Source organism: Oryza glaberrima, chromosome 7, assembly GCF_000147395.1.
Source record: "Oryza glaberrima chromosome 7, OglaRS2, whole genome shotgun sequence".
Classification (NCBI taxonomy): Eukaryota; Viridiplantae; Streptophyta; class Magnoliopsida; order Poales; family Poaceae; genus Oryza; species Oryza glaberrima.
In genome coordinates, this window is record NC_068332.1 from 21410024 (window position 1) to 21426982 (window position 16959).

Below are 16959 nucleotides of genomic sequence, written 5' to 3' on the forward strand. Positions count from 1 at the left end.
AAGATTTCTGAGCTGTCATTGATGTGCATGTCCCTTGGTAGACCAACAAATGGAGCTGTCATGTCAGCTTAAGAAACTAGCTGGAGAAAATAATATTTGGACAGAATCATAAGTTGTTCATGTCATTTGGCCTTGGCCGCGACACGCACGGTTAAAATATAGAGGATTGGGTTGCCTTTGTAGCTTTCTCAGAAGCTGTTGCATGAGAATGCTGGGGTTCTTTTTTCGCCATTGTAAGCTGAAACCAACAATTTGGTTGCATCAGATAAGTCTTTGCAGTAGTTGGGATAACAAGATATCTCCCAAGATAGTGATCTCTCTTTAAAATACCATGTACTGCTACCATCTCTGTGACGAACTCGTGTTGTAAATCTGCCCGTACAATTCCGTTTCCATTTAGTACCAGGATCTCTTCAATTATTTTGTAGGATTTGGTTTGTCGGTGTGAGAGACTTGAGCTGAGACAAGTAGAGATTTTAGTAATGTGCTAGTCATGTGTCATGAATGGTCATCCTGACATCTTTGCAATGATGCATCAAATATTCAAACCCGAAGCTCTGCTCAAAGCTAAGAATGTTATTTTCAGTACACCGAATTCCTGAAACATTATTATTGTAGTATACAAGTATCTGACGTAAGGTGCCTTGGATTATCAAAGATGAAGTGATCTAAGAAACTTAATATATAGACCACCAGAAACAAAGTGATCTAAGAAAGCCGCGAGGAAAGGCAGGATTGTCTTTTGTGAGAACAAGCCTCTCTCTTATTTTCTTTTCTTTTGTTTTTTCTTTAGAGGATGAACAAAGCATTTCAGCTGAGCAATATGTGAACCAAAACAATGCTGCTATGCTACTCAATGATCAATATTCCAAAGCCATTAGCTTCTTTCAGGACAAAAAAAAAAAAGAAAAAAAAAAGTGGGCACCAGATAGCACCTGCACTGCACTATTCCTAAACAAATCCGCCACAGAATACTTGGGGAGAAGTTGACCAACGCATAGCAACACAACAAAATTAAGCACTACTATTTCGTATCATCATCATCATCATCATCATTTTTGCGTTAATTAATCTCCAAGACGCGGTTGAGAGGAGTAGTGGTCATGATCAGAACAGCTAGAGCGTGTGACCGAAATGAGGGATACGGATTTGTGTTATCTTTTGGAGAAAGAAAAGAAGAAAACAAAAGAAAAGGCGCGCAGATGCAGCCACTCGTGTGACGCACTTTAGTTGTTCGGGAAGCAACATCCCTGCTTCTCCCCTCGAGCAGTTGTTGAGCAGTAGCTGCTGCTTGTGTCACGAACAAGACACTCCAAACTAATCCGAGAGAGATAGATGGAGATGGAGATGGAGATTTGATATTAGCTAGGAATTTTTGTAGTGGTGGGAGGAGGAAGGTGACAGTGGAAAGCTGCCCGGCAACTGAGGCGACCGGTCTCTCGCTCTGCAGCATGCGATGCATGCACAGTGCGTTTAACAACAATAATGGAAATAGTTTATATCTCCGGCCTCTGCCATTAAGCACACACCGTAGCACGGTGCGTTTAACTGCAATCATAGAGAGTGGCCATGGCTGTATGATCTATGATCTATCAGACTTTTGATCGATCATTGTAGTTTCTACTGATGAAGAGAGCTAGTGCATGGGAAATGTGATGCACTGATGCTGATGCTTTCTGATCAGTTCTTGGACTTGTGGTGATGGTGGTGGTAGTCTCCATCCATGACTTGGACAAGTTAAATTGTGTGTGTGTGTGTGCTGTAAAGTAAGTAAAGCATGGGTGCTTCCTGTTCTTCACCTCGAGGAAATGTGGAGAAAGCAGGCTAGCTGCTCTGTTCAGGCTGTGTTTGTCTTCGCTGCCATCGTAGTCGTGTCGTTTGGCTCTCTCTTTCAGAGAAATTTTCAGGTCGCGCATCACTTCAGCTGCTCCTGCCGACTTCCATTTCCATTTCAGTTTTATGGTTCCTGTACGGGTACACATTTAATTGTCCTAGGAGTTGTATGATTTGATGGTGCAGACAAATCCTCTCGTCGGCTGGAATGGATGCTTCTGAAAATGGCCATCTCGATTCTTGGATAAGCAAGCAACTTGTGCTGTAGAGCACTGGTGTATTGGATTCTATCGTTCAGCCTGTTGCCCAGCCGCCATCGAGAAGGACCAGGGGTCACATCCAGCCATTATCGCCAGCAGATTATTGTGTGGCTGTATCAGACAGCAACTTGGATCTAACCAAAATGCTTCCCAACCTTTTGACGAGCGCCTGCAAGACTATTTTTCAAGCCTCGGCTGCAACGAGAGAATTTCACACTGAACAGTTCGATTATAGAGGGAGAACGGCAGAATTGCCGCGCGTTTCGAACTTAGCCCGGTTACTTTTGGATAACGACCAGTACGGCTAACGATCTCAGAAACTTCAGTACCTTTGGTGCTCACTGAAGTTGCTGGAAGTCTGAAACACATTTAAGAAAGGTTGATGCTGTCTTGTGCTGAAACATACAGTACATGTCTCAAAATGATCGGAGAGTATAGTTGGGCCTCAACTGATTTGTGCAAGCACTTGAATTATCAGCCAATGCTCTTCTTATGCAAGGTAGAGAAGGAAATCAAGCCTTGTGTTCGGGAGCTCATAATCATTGGCCCATCCCAGGCCTTTCCACGGGTGGGCCAAATATTATGGGCCTCCAAGTGAGGCCTTAGAGATTAAAAAAGTAATAAGTTCACCAGGCATCCCTCAACTTCACGTCGAGGTTGTTTCACATCCATTATCTCGAATACCAGAATTTTTCACCACTAAACTATACAAAACTGTGCAATTTTGGTCCTATAGCAGTAGGAATCTTTGATTTCGCTGATGTGGCATCCTAGTCAACAAAAAAAATGAGGGCCACATGTAAGTGAGAAGGAAAAAAAAATGTGGGTTGGCATCTCATATTTCTTCTCTTTTCTCTTCTCTTCTCTTCTCTTCTTTTCTTCAGCAGTTCAACAAGTTTGGGGAGGCCACCGACGACAGAGGGCGGAGCGGCGGCGAGCGAGCGCAGCAACAAGCGATAGAGGGGGTAGACATCGGGTGGGTCGGTGGTGGGCGATGAGCGTTGGAGGGGGCATGAACGGTGGAGGTGGTCGGAGGAGGAACAGAGCGGAGCCAAGCCCGCCACCGCTTCGCCTGCCTGCTTTGCCCGCCACCGCTCCACACCCCTCCTCCTCCGGCTAGGGATGCAAGCGGGGTGGGCAAACGGGTTTTTTACCCCGCTTATCTCACTTCTAGTTTAGTTTTTCTTCTAAATTTTGTACTACCATATGGGAAATGACCTAACAAGCGGGTTTTTATATAGGTAGCGGGACTATCCACTTGCATCCCTACCTCCGGGCACCTTTTGCCGTTGCAACATCGAGGTTGTGGTAGTGGGGCTTGGGCGCATTCGAGTCGGCGGACCTCGGGCGCTGGGCACGGGAGAAGCTTGTCCTTAGGGATGCAGAGCAGGTGCTCAAGGTTGAGCGCCTCCTCCAGCGAGCAGTTCGCCTCGGCCTCGATGAACCACACCCCTTCCCCGTGTGCAGTCTATCTAGGGCTCCCCGAGGACCGGCTCCGTGATGTGGCCGGCGACGGGGTAGTAGTGGACGAGCACATTGGCGAAACCCTCCCACATGGCAAAGATCGATACGGCCTTGTCCTCGACGATTTCAGCGAATGCGAAGGGAAAGACCTGGATGAAGTCGACAAAGACACGGACGGCGGCGGTCTTGTCAATGGAGGATAGTGGAAGGGAGCCGCCCGGGGTAGGCCCTGGCTCAATCGATTAGGAGGAGGAAGCAAACAGGGGTAGTTGTCAGTTGAGCTCGTGTGCGTGTAATGCCACCACCAACGTCATGTAGTTAACAGGGAGGGTTGGTAACGCCTCAACTACACACTGACATGTGGGGCCCGATGTATGCTAGGATCCTTCAAAACTTCAAGTTTATATGAAACTCAAGAAAGGCGTTTATGTAAAATTTAAGGTGTTTATGCAAAGGCAGGGTCCGTCCCAAGTTTAAGTCAAAATTTAAGTGAGCGAGGTCGGCTGGTATCTCTAACAGTCTCTCTATGTCTATTTGGCTAGTTAGCCAACAAAATTAAGTAGTTAAATTTACCTTTCACTTCAAAAGCCTCTCCTAATTACATTTTTAATACGATGGTGGGTCTTATATGTTAGCCTCTCTTGTTCCCCTACCCTTCTTCTTCACCCTTCTCTCTCCTCTTCTTTTCCTCTTTGTCCCCACTTTCCTTTTCCAATCTCCCTCGATGTTGCTGTCCCTCGTCTTTTTCCTTGTGCCGTTGCTGCCCAATACTTCTTCCACCCAAATAGAGCTCCCCAGTGCTCGGACCGACTTCTCCACTGGCTGAATTTGACCTTTGAGTGGTGGTCTTGGCTGCCTGTGATGAGCGGTGCTCGTGAGGGGAGTAGCAACGGCTGCACTCAAGAGCTCTTCTTCGGCAGAGGCAATGACGCTCACGGCCTACGGCGGCAGCTTTGTCTCACCCATCGAATCCTTGACAGTTGCGGTGGCGCTTGTGGACAGAGCAGCGACAACAACAACATTTGTGGGAAGGTTTGCCAGCGCGCGCGCGCGGGGGGAGGGGGGAGAGTGGTTGGGCCATGGTTGACAAGTGATTTTGGTTGGCTAAATTTGGTTACCGAGTGGAAGGTTGGAGAGGCTATTAGAGCATAATTTTTCGCTATAATTGTCAAAAATTTGTGGAAGGTTGGAGAGGCTATTAAAACATAATTTGTCGCTACAATTGTCAAAATTTGACTTGAGAGATTACTGGAGCATGATTTTTCGATATAATTGTCAAAATTTGACATAGGAGACTACTGGAGATGCTATGACAGAATCCGTAGGGTGTGTTCGCATACACTAGTTCCCAACCCGGAATAGTAACACGGAAAACGGAGCAGTCTAGTAGCACGTGATTAATTAAGTATTTGCTAATTTTTTCAAAAATGGATTAATGTGAATTTTAAGTAACTTTTGTATATAATCTTTTTATAAAAAATACACCGTTTAATAGTTTAAAAAGCATGCACGCAGAAAACGAGGCGGATGGGTTGGGAAAAGGGGTGCCGGACACACATGTAGAAATGCTAGAGACGTCACGGTTGGGCGTTTCCTTCCACGCGTTCACAGTGTTCATTGGTTCACTTTAGAGTTTGAACCAAAATTTTGTGCGATGCGAGGCCCCACGTCGTTGCAGAATCCAGTATGGAATGCTATATGTCCATGCGATTTGTGTTCGAGCCACGCACTCGCCATACCATACCAAAGGCAAGGTCGCCCGTAGCCACGTATTACTCCCTCTGTCCACGTCACTAGCGGCTCGGCCCCGCGAAACGTCGCGCACCTTCCCACCGTTCCACTCCACCACGCGCCCGTGCGCCACACAGCCGCGTACGAGCCGTTGTGTGAGCGGACCGCCCTCGCGCGCAGGCGCGCGTCGCGACCAGAGCAGGACGGCGCAGCGGCCGTGAAATGAAAAAATAAACAAAACAAAACACCGGGAGCCCAGCTACCCGCACCACCGGCACACGCGTAACGCATGTTTGGACTTGGTGCTCGTCGTCGCAGTCGGTGTGCGCCACCACGCGCGGAGGTGGGGGCGTGGGGCTCGCGCACGGCGCACCTGCCACGCGCGTCGCGGTACGGCGCTCGGGCAGAGTGGCCCCGTGTGCCTGTGGCTCTGGAGCCTACACGGGCGGTTCAGGCAGCACGCACCGAACTGCCAAAACGTCCCCACAAAACTGATGGAACTGAAGCTTGTAGAGAATATCCGGTGAACGATTCGGGCGCAGAGGTATCTCACCCATCGAAATTCCTCGTCAGATGCCGATCCTTTTGCTATTTCGTAGCCAACTTTGCTAATTTGATCGATTATTATTAATTAGTAATTGATTAATTCTCTTTGCTTAGCTGCTAAAGATATATGAAGTGGCTCGCTTGAAGGGAAGGGCGTACTAAACACACGTTATCTCGTCTTCTTTTCTTGCACATATGGACACGCCAATGAGTATTGAATAGTGCACTTGCTTTTGTGTGAAATGGTCCAATAAACCTAAGTTGCTCGTGGCACCAATCGCCTCTCTCCTTTTCCAATTCAAAGAGATAGGTTCGCACTGTTGCAATTGGAATGACGTTGGTCCAAGTTGCTCTACAAAACATCGGCGACATTCTACAGTAACCTGAATGTGACTTTGGCACCCATTCTATCAAACACAAAATACGCTCTAATGATTTAACACAATTGGATTACTAGTTTTTGTGCATACTAGTTTATGTGCTTACCGTTGACGATAACAACACAACACCATATAAAAGGCCACTGATTTAAGGCCACACATTCTTGTTGAACGAAAAACACGTTCCTGTTTCTCCAAAGAGATAACCAAATGTGGCTAATGAAAATGCAGACAAGTCACAATAAAAAACAGAGGCTACTATAGAACCAAAATAAACGCTGTTCCGCTATTATCCTTGTAAGCACAACAGCGAAAAATGCCTAAAATAAACCAGAGAACCAAAAGCAAAACGGGCAAGGAAACAAAAAGAACAGCTTAGGTTTATTTTAGCAAATTAGTAAACCTAAGCTAGGGCAAGGAAATAGCGCGAAAAAGAACTAAAAAAAAATGCCAAAAAGAAGAGCACGAAAATGACAAAAAGAAATTAGTAAAAACAAAAAAAAGGGGAACAGAATTGGAGAGGAAACAGCTTCCGTGCCCTAGCTTCCCACCCTTCCAGCGAGAGAACAGCGCCGCATCCATCCTCCACCGCCTCTCGTTTATATTTCTGCGAGGAAACGAAGCGAAGCGAAGCGAAGCGAAGGCAAAAACATCCGCCGCCGCCGCCGCTGCCGCCGCCAGTTCGTCGTCGTCTCGTCCCCTTTCCTTCCTCCATCCCTCGCTCGCGAGCATCGCACGCGCTCTCCCCATCCTCACATGGCAGCTCCGCGACTCCACGCACAACCCGAACCCCTCAAGAACAACCCCTGCTTCTGCTTCTGCTGCTTCTCCTACCCCGATCCCGACTCCCTCTCCCGTCTCGGCCTCGCCGCCGCGCCCATCCGCGCCCACCGCACTAGCTCCTGATTCGAGCCCGAGCCGAGCCGAGCCGACCCTCCCCCCGCGTCGCGTCTCCTCCTCCGTCTTCTTGCGGTCGCCTCGCCTGTTCTTGCTGTGGTTGGTTCTTGGGATCAGGTTCTCTGATTCTTGCTGCGCGGCCTCTTTCGCCATGGGGAAGAGTGAGTTCCTCTCTTCGAGTTGGTTGTTTGGTGGTGTTGGTGTTTTTTTTTTTTTCTGGTTGTGTGATGATTTTTTGGTGATTTCTTCAGGTAAGAAGAGCAAGGTCCGTGGCGTTGGCGGCGGGGACGACCTGATCGACAGCAGCGACGCCGACAGCGTGGGCTCGTCGTCGACGGCGCTGTCGGATCTATCCATGTCGTACGCTACCGAGCACGTCGGCTCGCAGGAGTTCGTCCTCGACAAGTACATCGATGCTCTCTATGAGAAGAGGTGAAGTTTCTGTCTCGCCATCTCTAGTTTCTACTACCCCTGTTGCCATTTCGGTATTGTGTGCGCGGTACCTTGATTTAATTCGCGTAGAAATTGTGTGATCGGCTTCTTTCCGTAGGCTTTGCTTCGATGAATTTGTTTCTTATGCAACTATGCTGTCAGTATGGATTGTTATTGGCGTGGTATGATATTACCTTGTTTGAAATACATGAGGGCTTGACACCTGCTCTTAATTGGCTGAGATATTTGATTCCATAGATAGCTTTGGATAATATTTATAATCCGTCAAATTATACGTTACTATGAACTTTTGGATTTTAGTTTGCAAGTTGTTCTTATAGCTATAAATTAATGGGATGGTTGGAGTTTTTTTGCTGGATTACTGAATAGTGGTCTCCTTAATGTTGTTCTGTTTCATGTGTACTAAAAGCATTGTGAGTTCAAGTTCCCTGTATACTATACTTGTACAGTTACTATGGCCCATTATGATAAACTAAGCTAGACAAATTTATTGTGATGTGTTGCATCAATTTTTCAGAGCAACGTTTCGTGACATTTTTAAAACCAACTGTGATTTCATTGGAAACTTTTGTAACTGCAAGTTACCGATAGTTGTGCCTGACTTGCTGGTTTACTTACAACCACATTATGTCTGATGATGCGAAGTCCTGATTGTTTACTGATGAGGGCTAAGGAGCTCTATCGTTTGCATTCTTCTCACCCTTGCATCCTTCTGATCAGTGATATTGAACAGTCTTATCTATATTCAATTAATGGTCTTCACAATAATTTTACGATCTATCATTGCATGTCTTATTCTACAAAAGAGGATATTTGGGGGTAGAAGTACAACATTTATGGAACTTGTCTTTTGATTATCTCTTGCCACTTTGTATGTGACAAGGCCACCCTGTATCATGTATTGTATTTAGGGTGATACTTTTATTTTTTCGTTAATTGTTGAGAACCTTTGATGTTACATGATGGTGCCACCCTATATTATGGCACAAGGTCCACAATGCTTCTGCTTACGTCATAGTTGCTTTTTTTCCCTGAAAAAACTTGCTTAGCTCCATTGTTATTGTGAATGTTGAATCCTGTGTATCAAATATGGATCTGACAAATAAGTAGCACCATCATGTTGGATGTTGAAATTATCAAGCTTGCTCTTTTTTATTGTACTTAATATTTTACCATTTGTGTTGGTGCAGGGGGTCTACCAGGGAAGCCGCACTCTCTCAACTGGTTGATGCTTTTGAAAGCTTCATTCTTCATGGTCTTGTGGAGAACAAGTAAGCTAATACTTCCACCAGTCAATCTTACAGTTGCATCTAGAGATAATAGTTACTTAGTTGTCAGCAATATGGATATTATATAGTACTAGTGATTATTGTAAACATGAAAGACTTACATTTTCAAGTTCGGAGTATGACAATCAAGTCCAACCTAGTCAGATGTCAGACTAACACACTTCTCAGTGAAGATGGACTATATCTTAATTCATTCTGTTCCATTGTGAGGACGTGTTACTGACTTTATTTTTTCCCTCTTTCGAAGATATGCCACCCTGCTGAGTCTGTTCAACAGTTCGATAAAGAAGGGATCTACAAAAGAGGCTTGTTTAGCATCCCGTGCCATTGGTATGTGCCCTGTAACACTAAATACTCATTTCCGTTCATTGCAGCTATTGTTTACTCACCCTATCTATTGGGTGTTTTTTGGACTTGTAGGTCTTTTAGCCCTTACAGTTGGTGCTGGGAGCAGCTCACATGAAATAATGGAGGAGTCACATGCACAACTTTCTAGGGTCCTTCAAACTTGGCCAGATGCTTCCAAGATGATTTCGGTATGTCAAGTATTTCTTTTTTCTTTAGCTTTCAAACTTTCTTTGCACTTCCATTCAAGTGAATCTATATTGAAATGTTGTAGGCACTTGATTGCTTGGCTGTGGTGACATTTGTTGGTGCTGCTGATTTAGCTGAAACTGAGTTATCTTTGAAAGCTATGTGGGATGTGATTCATCCAAAATCAGGTTCAAATGTATGTATAGGTCTCGTTGACTTTTAAAAATAATATAAAGTATTTGGACAAAGGCATATTTTTTTAGGACAAACTACAATCAAATGTACTTTGGAATTTTTGTAGGTGGGAATTATCCGTAAACCAAGGCCCCCTGTGTTAGCAGCTGCTATATCTGCCTGGGCATTTCTTCTTACAACTATTGGTTCATGGAGGATAAATGCTGATAGTTGGAAAGAGTAAGTGATACATCCCACCCAACTCTGTGTGCTTGTGATGTAGTAAGCTATTCATGTTCGTGAAATTATTTACTTTCTTTTTTCTTCATTTGCTAGGCCTATTGCATTTCTCTCTACTCTTCTTGGTGCGGAGGATCGTGCTGTTCGAATGGCTGCGGGTGAAGCATTAGCTTTGTGCTTTGAGCTAAATTTGCTTGACGTTTCCTTTGGAGAAGATGATGATGTTGAGAATGGAGGAACTGTTGGTTCTAAGAGTAAACTTTTCCTGGATATGCAAGCTTTGAAAGCCAAAATATCAAGTCTTGCCTCCAATCTCTCAATGGAGGCAGGGGGTAAAGGTGCAGATAAGAAAAATCTTACTGACCAAAGAGATCTGTTTCAACGGATCTTGGATTTTGTTAAGGTCTGCCTCATTTTTTCATGTTTATGTTTGAATGTTTGGTTCCGTTTATTTGCTGCCAATAATGTTGATCTTTCTTTCCTTTTCAGTATGGTGAGTGCCCTGAAGAATCTGTTAAGATTTCAGGAAAGCGTGACGTTTTAAGGGTGTCATCATGGTCTGAATTGATTCAGGTGCTTACCTAACCACTTTCTCTACTGAATTCCTGAATTTCTGCAATTTTTTTTGTCCCTGCCTAATTTTTTATAATGCTATAGTTGAACTTCTTGAGGCGGTTTCTTGGGAGAGGCTTCCTCAAGCATGTGCAGGTACTGTTTTCCAGAGTGAAGCCATTTTTGTATTGTACTAATTTATCTGGTATATTAATGTGACAAAAGTTGGTTCTGTTTTTGATGCAGGAGAATGGACTTCTTCAAGATGTGTTTGACATTAAGACTGACAAAGCTGAAACTCTGTCATCCACTGATAAGGTGAGAAACTGAGATTTTAGCTCCCACCACCAATTGGAAGCCCATAATTGCAAAGTGCTTTTGAACTGGTAACTCGTTACATGATAACCAAAAGTCAATGGTTGGATATATATTTAAAAAAGAACTTGGGAAGTATGGTACATAAAATGCAGTAAACCATGATTGATGGTAATCCGCTTTAGGTTTAGGGTTTTGACTTGAAGCTACCAATTCAGAGTAAACAAAACTGCAAAAGTGGGCATTCTATCCTTAGCAGCATTTGCTTCCCTGAGGACAAGGGGAGAAATGTTTTTAGCATTTTCATGCACACGAGCCTTGACTACTCATCAAACTGCTGAATCAGTTAGTCTTCATCTTCTTAGGCCCTTGCATGGATAGTTATTCCTTTTCTTGAAAATCAAGGGGAGCTGTGTGATTTTTATCAGGTCATTAAATTGTTCAAACATGCACGAGCTTGCTTACACGATCTTCCATGAGCAGCCCCTGCTCGTCTTTTTTCAAAGTTTATCCTGCTTGTTTTCACGTTTCACTGGATTTGCTAATTCCTTTTGCGTATTTCTCATATACTTTTGGATTGCTGATCACAAACAATCGCAAAACACTTGCAGAAAATCTTCAGGTCTGGTGAAGAGAAAGGAAGAGCTCTAAAGTTGAACAAGGACCGCCGTTTAGCCCAGGTGAGCTGACCTGTTGCTTTCTGTTAACACTAGTTCTGTTCTGTGTGGTGTGTGACCCACTTTGTTACCTTGTTTTTCTTCAGTTTTGCTTAAGACATGATCAAAACAGGGTTTGTTTAGAAAGTAGCTTATTTAACTGACATGAAAATGGATGCTAAAAGCAGTGTCTTTTTGGGTCCTTGGAGGAAATGAGAGGGAGAACTATATCCTAGTGTTAATCATAAAAGGTACGAAGAGGTATCAAGAAATGTTTTTAAAAAAAGAATATATAAAGAGATACCTGTACCTCAAGTACCATAAACAAAATCCTCAAGCGCAAAAATAAAATGCTTATGTTTCTTACTTTACCAGTGCACCACAAGAACAGTGGTGGTGTTACGTGTGTCTGACTATAATAGTATATTTGATCTGCTGGACTTCATTTCAGGAGAGGAAGAATGCCGTTATGTTGGACTTGGACGAGTAGCCTAGTGAAACTGCAGCCGCTCGTCCTCTTCTCCGTTTAGCTGGACTTATCTGTAACGAGTGTTTGGAAGTCGCGATTTGTTATCACGACGCTATGCAAAGCAATACTGCAGAAATACTACTACTATACTAGATCCAAACCAGTTCGTGTTTATCAACTCAGCAGTGCCTTTACATGTAAAGGTCTAAACCAGTTTCTGTTGTCCGGTCGCTCAGAGTGCCTTTACATGTGGAAACAAACGTGCTGAAATGAAATCTGATTCCTATTGGGGTCTATTTATGCATGTCGTTGCTCGTGTTTCCTGTGATTCTTAAGTACTCTCTCCGTCTCTCTCCGTCTCAGAATATAAGAAATCTAGTCCTGTTGAGATACGTAGCTGAACTGCTCGTGAACGTTGGCCACCGGGCAACAGCTGAACTGTCTCAACTCTCAACTGCCTACCGTCATATGGTCGGACCGGCGCGCAGCATGAGGACGTTGGCCTCGTGCGCTGTGTACCTTCACAGGCTGGTCGGCGCAGGCCCGTGGATGTGGAACCTGATATGTTTTGTGGCATGGCTGTGTGTAATTCAATCTTTTTTTTCATACGGAGGAAGTAACTTCTAATATCACCAAGTCCTTTAATAGTTAAACCCGGTATAAAGTGTATCCTAACTTTTAGGACCGGAGCAAACCGAGTCCTTTGACAATATTGAGGGGTCCTTCGATAATTTTTTTTTAGAACTCTTCGATAATATTGAGATGTGGTTCTATCGGTGTTCTCATTTTTAGTTTTACTTCTAGTACTACGTAGGTGTTACATGAAACAAATACCGTACTATGTTATTAAGCCATGTAGACATCACAATAGTTGAACCCATCTTTAATAATATCGAGGAACTTCGGTGTTAAAATTTTTGAACTTTTACGGTAACAATGAATGTCATCTCTCCACTCAGATACTTTATAAAATAAATGAAACATAAATTTCTGAGCCTTACAGATTATGCAAAGACAATTCATGTACATAATGTGGATCGATCTATATTGTTATAATTTAGATCCATGTCTCAGCATTGTTATAATTTAGATCTACATTTACAAAAATTCATGTTTTACGTACAACAACATCGATCAATCTATCTTAGTATTATAATTTAGATCCATGTGACAATATAGTGGTGTAAATGTTTCCTTATGTCTCTGCTAATGGGAAGAAAAGACAAAGTTGCGGAGTGCAAATGTTTCTCTTTTTCTCTAACTAGCAAGAAGTTGGAAGTAAAACATAATATTTGATAGTTACCATAGTCTTTAATGTATTGGCTTTAATGGATGGTGCAGCAAAATTGCTTGGGAATTCACTCAAACAAGCCATCTGTTTCTTGTTCCCTAAAAACAGGATCTAAAGGCTCATTACCGATTATCTGGCCTGCAGAGTGCACAGATCCTAAAGTGGTTCATTCTTGCAAAATGAGGGGAAAAGGGTTATTTTAACAAAAGAAAAACTGTGCGGATGTTCAGCTATACCAGCGTTGTGAAAACGACCGAAAATCTCATGTGACGTCCAACCCCCCAAAAGTTCCCATTGCTGATTGAGCTTCTCCTTCACCATTTAGTCACTCAATATAACATCAGTACAGAACCTGAAACTGTCATGATGGGAAAAATTTTAACCGAAGAGAAGACGGTTACTTGGTTTGCACATTCACACTAGCTTCAGAAACTTGAGCTGGTGCAAACTGATTATGGAATATCAAATATGCATGATTATGACATGATAATGCTACTGGATGCCAAAGAAATCATCGATTGATCATTGATGCTTACCTAAAAGGGATTTGTGGAAGATAATCATTGACAGCCCTGTAACCTTGATACCCATTGTACCATTAAACACATCAATATGTCAGCTATTTATGAATATGATCTTAATGGATCAAATATAAGATCACAACTGACATGTCCCTCATGAAATGCCAAGTTTCTCCACGACTTTGCCAGCAATCTGAATTAGTCCATTCTCGGATTCTCCTGGATTCATATTCAATCCCTCTGTTTGAGTCAGGGACCTCACGAACAACTCAGAAGTCATGCTGCTGTGACCGCAGAAAAAAATATTCACCAATAATTACCACATGAACATTCTCCATCCTTGAAATGATGAAACCGCCTGACATCTCTAACAACAATTTCCCGTCCAACCGCCTTTGACATGAACATCATTGCAGTATGACAGTCACCACATATTCTCAAGTTTTTTAAAACAGTAACTGTAGCTCCAGGAGGCAACTTTAGAAGTCCAAATCCAACTGCCAGCTTCTCACTATGTGCAAATAATATGTATTCCTTTTCATGAGGCTCCATATCATGCAACACAAACTTTGTATCAGGAACATATCCCAGCTTTCTCATCCTAGCACCAATCACTTCAAGGAATTGGTAGACTTCCTGTGCTTCTGGATGTTTTGTATCACCAACAAGAAACACATGGATTTTACTTCCTACTTCTATCCAACTGCACCCAGGCTCCTTCTTGACCCCACGATCACGCATTAGCTTTCTAACTCTTGCAGCATCGACCCAACGTCCAGCAGCTGAATATGTGTTAGACAGTAGGATGTATGTTCCATCATGCTGTGGTATCATCCGAAACAGCTGGTCAGCTGCATAAGCACCAAATTCCATATCTCCATTAGTCCGACAGCCAGAGAGAATCGCCTCCCAAATGGACGGGGTAGGCTCAAAAGGCATTGTCTTGATCAAATCTCTAGCTTCTCCAATTCTTCCAGAGCGACCAAGTAAATCTATCAGCCGTGCATAATGATCTTCTCCAGGACTAATGCCAAAGTCCCTCTTCATGGACTCAAAATAATGGAAGCCTTCATCTACCAAACCAGCATGGTTACATGCTGTCAAAATTGTGAGGAAAGAAATTCGGTCAGGATCTATGCCTTCAGCAACCATCTGGTCAAATAGCTCAAGTGCCTCTCTACCGTGTCCATGTTGCCCAAGAGCTGAAATCATGGCATTCCACGAGACAGAGTCTAAATTGGGCATCACAAGGAACACAAGACGAGCATCGTTCACAGCGCCACATTTGGCATACATTGTTACAAGTGCATTTCCGGCCGAATTGCTTGCCTCAAATCCACACTGTACAAGATGTGCGTGGAGCTGCCTTCCATGCTTCAGCGCTCCAAGTTCACCACAGGCAGCTATTGCACCCGCATAGGTGTAGTCGCATGGTTTGACATCCTCAGCTCTCATCTGGTTAAACAGTTTCAGAGCATCTTCTGAAAGCCCTCCGTGGACATATCCTGAGACCATCACCATCCATGACAAATCGTTTTTATATGGCATCACCTTAAATACCTCAACTGCTTTGTCCAAACAGCCGCTGTCAATGTATCCCGACAAAATGGTGTTCCAAGAAACAACATCCTTCAGATTCATAGTGTCAAATATCCTCTTCGCAATCACAATCTTTCCACCCTTCGAGTACAAAGTCACTAACGCATTGTTAACAGGCAATGCTGCCTCAGGAACGAAATTCGGCTGTAACCGAGTAATCTGACCATGGACTGACTTCCCATGCACAAAGAATCCAGCATTTGCACACGCACTCAGGACGCTAGTAAAAGTGAACTCATCAGGCGGAACCTTTTCCGACACCATCCTCCTGAATAGCTCAAAGGCGTCTGCACACATTCCCGATTGGACATACCCTGAGATCATCGCATTCCACACGACATCAAACTTACCATCAACCTCCTCAAAAACTGATCTAGCAGCATTGACATCGCCTCTCCTGACATAGCCGACGACCATAGTGGTCCATGTGAGGTCATCCTTATCCGGCATTTCGTCGAGCACCTTCCGTGCGTCCCAGGAGGCCTCAGGCGTGTCGCACTTCATGTACAGAGCAATGAGCGCATTGGACACAGACAAGACAGCCGCCGCGCCGGACTTGAGCACGGAGCAGTGCAGCTGCGTGCAGTGCGGCGCGGCAAGGTTGTGCATCTGGCCGACGGCGCTGAGGAGCGCGGTGAAGGAGTAATCGTCGGGGCGGAGTGAGCCGGAGCCCAGCAGGGCGTGGAACACGGAGACCGCGGGCGCGGCGAGGGACGCCCTCGCGAACGCGGACATCATGGCGTTGTGGAGCACGGTGTCGCGGCGGGCGGGCGGGACGGCGTCGAAGAAGGCGGCGGCGTCCCGGAGGCGGCCGGCGGCGGCGTGCGCGGCGACGAGGGAGGTGGCGGCGACGGGGCCCGGGTCGGGGTCGGAGCGGAAGAGAGCCGCGGGGGTGGCGAGGTCGGGGGAGAGGGTGTAGAGGTGGATGAGGCGGAGGGTGAGGTGGGGGTGGGACGGGGCGTGGAGGAGGTCGGCGGTGAGGAGGCGGGCATGGAGGCAGCGGAGGGCGCGGAGGAAGGAGGAGGAGGGGCAGGTCGGGGCCGGCGAGTGGCGCTCGGCGAGGCGGCGGAGGAGGAGGGAGCATTGGTGAGCGAGGGAGGCGACGGCGGTCGGCGGCGGCCGCCATGGCCGCATCGCGCGTTGGCGTGGTGGGGGCAATTCGGAGCGCGCGCCGCGCGGCCCAGTGTTCAATTGGGCGTGGGCCTTTTGGTTGGGTTCAGGCGTTTGGCGGGTTAGCGGATTTCTAAACATTACTTTCAGGTGTTCAAATGTTTCTGAGCATAGCAATGTTCTATGGAGTATTGAAGAGCAAGAGGAGGCACCTCTAGCAGCGTTTACATTACCGGTTGACCACTAAATTTCGAGCCACATCGATATCACGGTTTTCGATAAATTTTGATCGGTTTTTGATAAATTTTGACTAAATTTCGACCAAATCTAATGTTTAACCTTCGAAATTCTAATCGAAACTTAATTCCAAGCCATGTCAAAACGTCGAAATTTTGCGGAATTTGACCGGTTTTCGTCGGAATTGTGAACCCTGACCTCTAGAGCAATTTTTTTTTGGATTACACGGTAGTACACAAGCACATATGTTATTACACACAATACTATACTTACACGCTCATAAATATGTCTTTAGCTTAAAAGATACTACCTACTTTCTAGAATGTAGCAATCTAGAATGAGATGACATGTTCTAGGATGGGTCTTATCCAATTATAGATTAATACGTTCTGAAATGGAGGGAGTAGA

The 16959-nt window shown here is 44.9% G+C and overlaps 2 protein-coding genes across 3 annotated transcripts; one reads left to right on the forward strand and one right to left on the reverse strand.

Annotated features, from left to right (window-relative positions):
- The first annotated feature begins 6767 nt into the window (after nucleotides 1-6767).
- LOC127779458 (uncharacterized) lies at nucleotides 6768-12097 on the forward strand. Its single transcript, XM_052306235.1, has 13 exons — nucleotides 6768-7272; nucleotides 7363-7543; nucleotides 8755-8835; nucleotides 9101-9183; nucleotides 9274-9389; nucleotides 9473-9583; nucleotides 9689-9801; nucleotides 9898-10204; nucleotides 10291-10374; nucleotides 10459-10509; nucleotides 10600-10671; nucleotides 11280-11348; nucleotides 11776-12097. The coding sequence occupies exons 1-13, from the start codon at nucleotides 7263-7265 to the stop codon at nucleotides 11812-11814; spliced, it is 1317 nt and encodes a 438-aa protein (XP_052162195.1). The 5' UTR covers nucleotides 6768-7262; the 3' UTR covers nucleotides 11815-12097.
- Nucleotides 12098-12241: 144 nt separating this feature from the next.
- LOC127779456 (pentatricopeptide repeat-containing protein At1g25360) lies at nucleotides 12242-16344 on the reverse strand. Of its 2 annotated transcripts, XM_052306234.1 has the most exons (3): nucleotides 13621-16344; nucleotides 13321-13442; nucleotides 12242-13222 (listed from the first exon to the last, which is right to left on the reverse strand). In XM_052306234.1, the coding sequence occupies exon 1, from the start codon at nucleotides 16336-16338 to the stop codon at nucleotides 13912-13914; it is 2427 nt and encodes an 808-aa protein (XP_052162194.1). In that variant the 5' UTR covers nucleotides 16339-16344; the 3' UTR covers nucleotides 12242-13222; nucleotides 13321-13442; nucleotides 13621-13911. The 2 variants fall into 2 exon arrangements, with proteins under 2 accessions (XP_052162194.1, XP_052162193.1); XM_052306233.1 differs by having other exon boundaries at nucleotides 12242-13442.
- Between the last annotated feature and the right edge of the window lie 615 nt (nucleotides 16345-16959).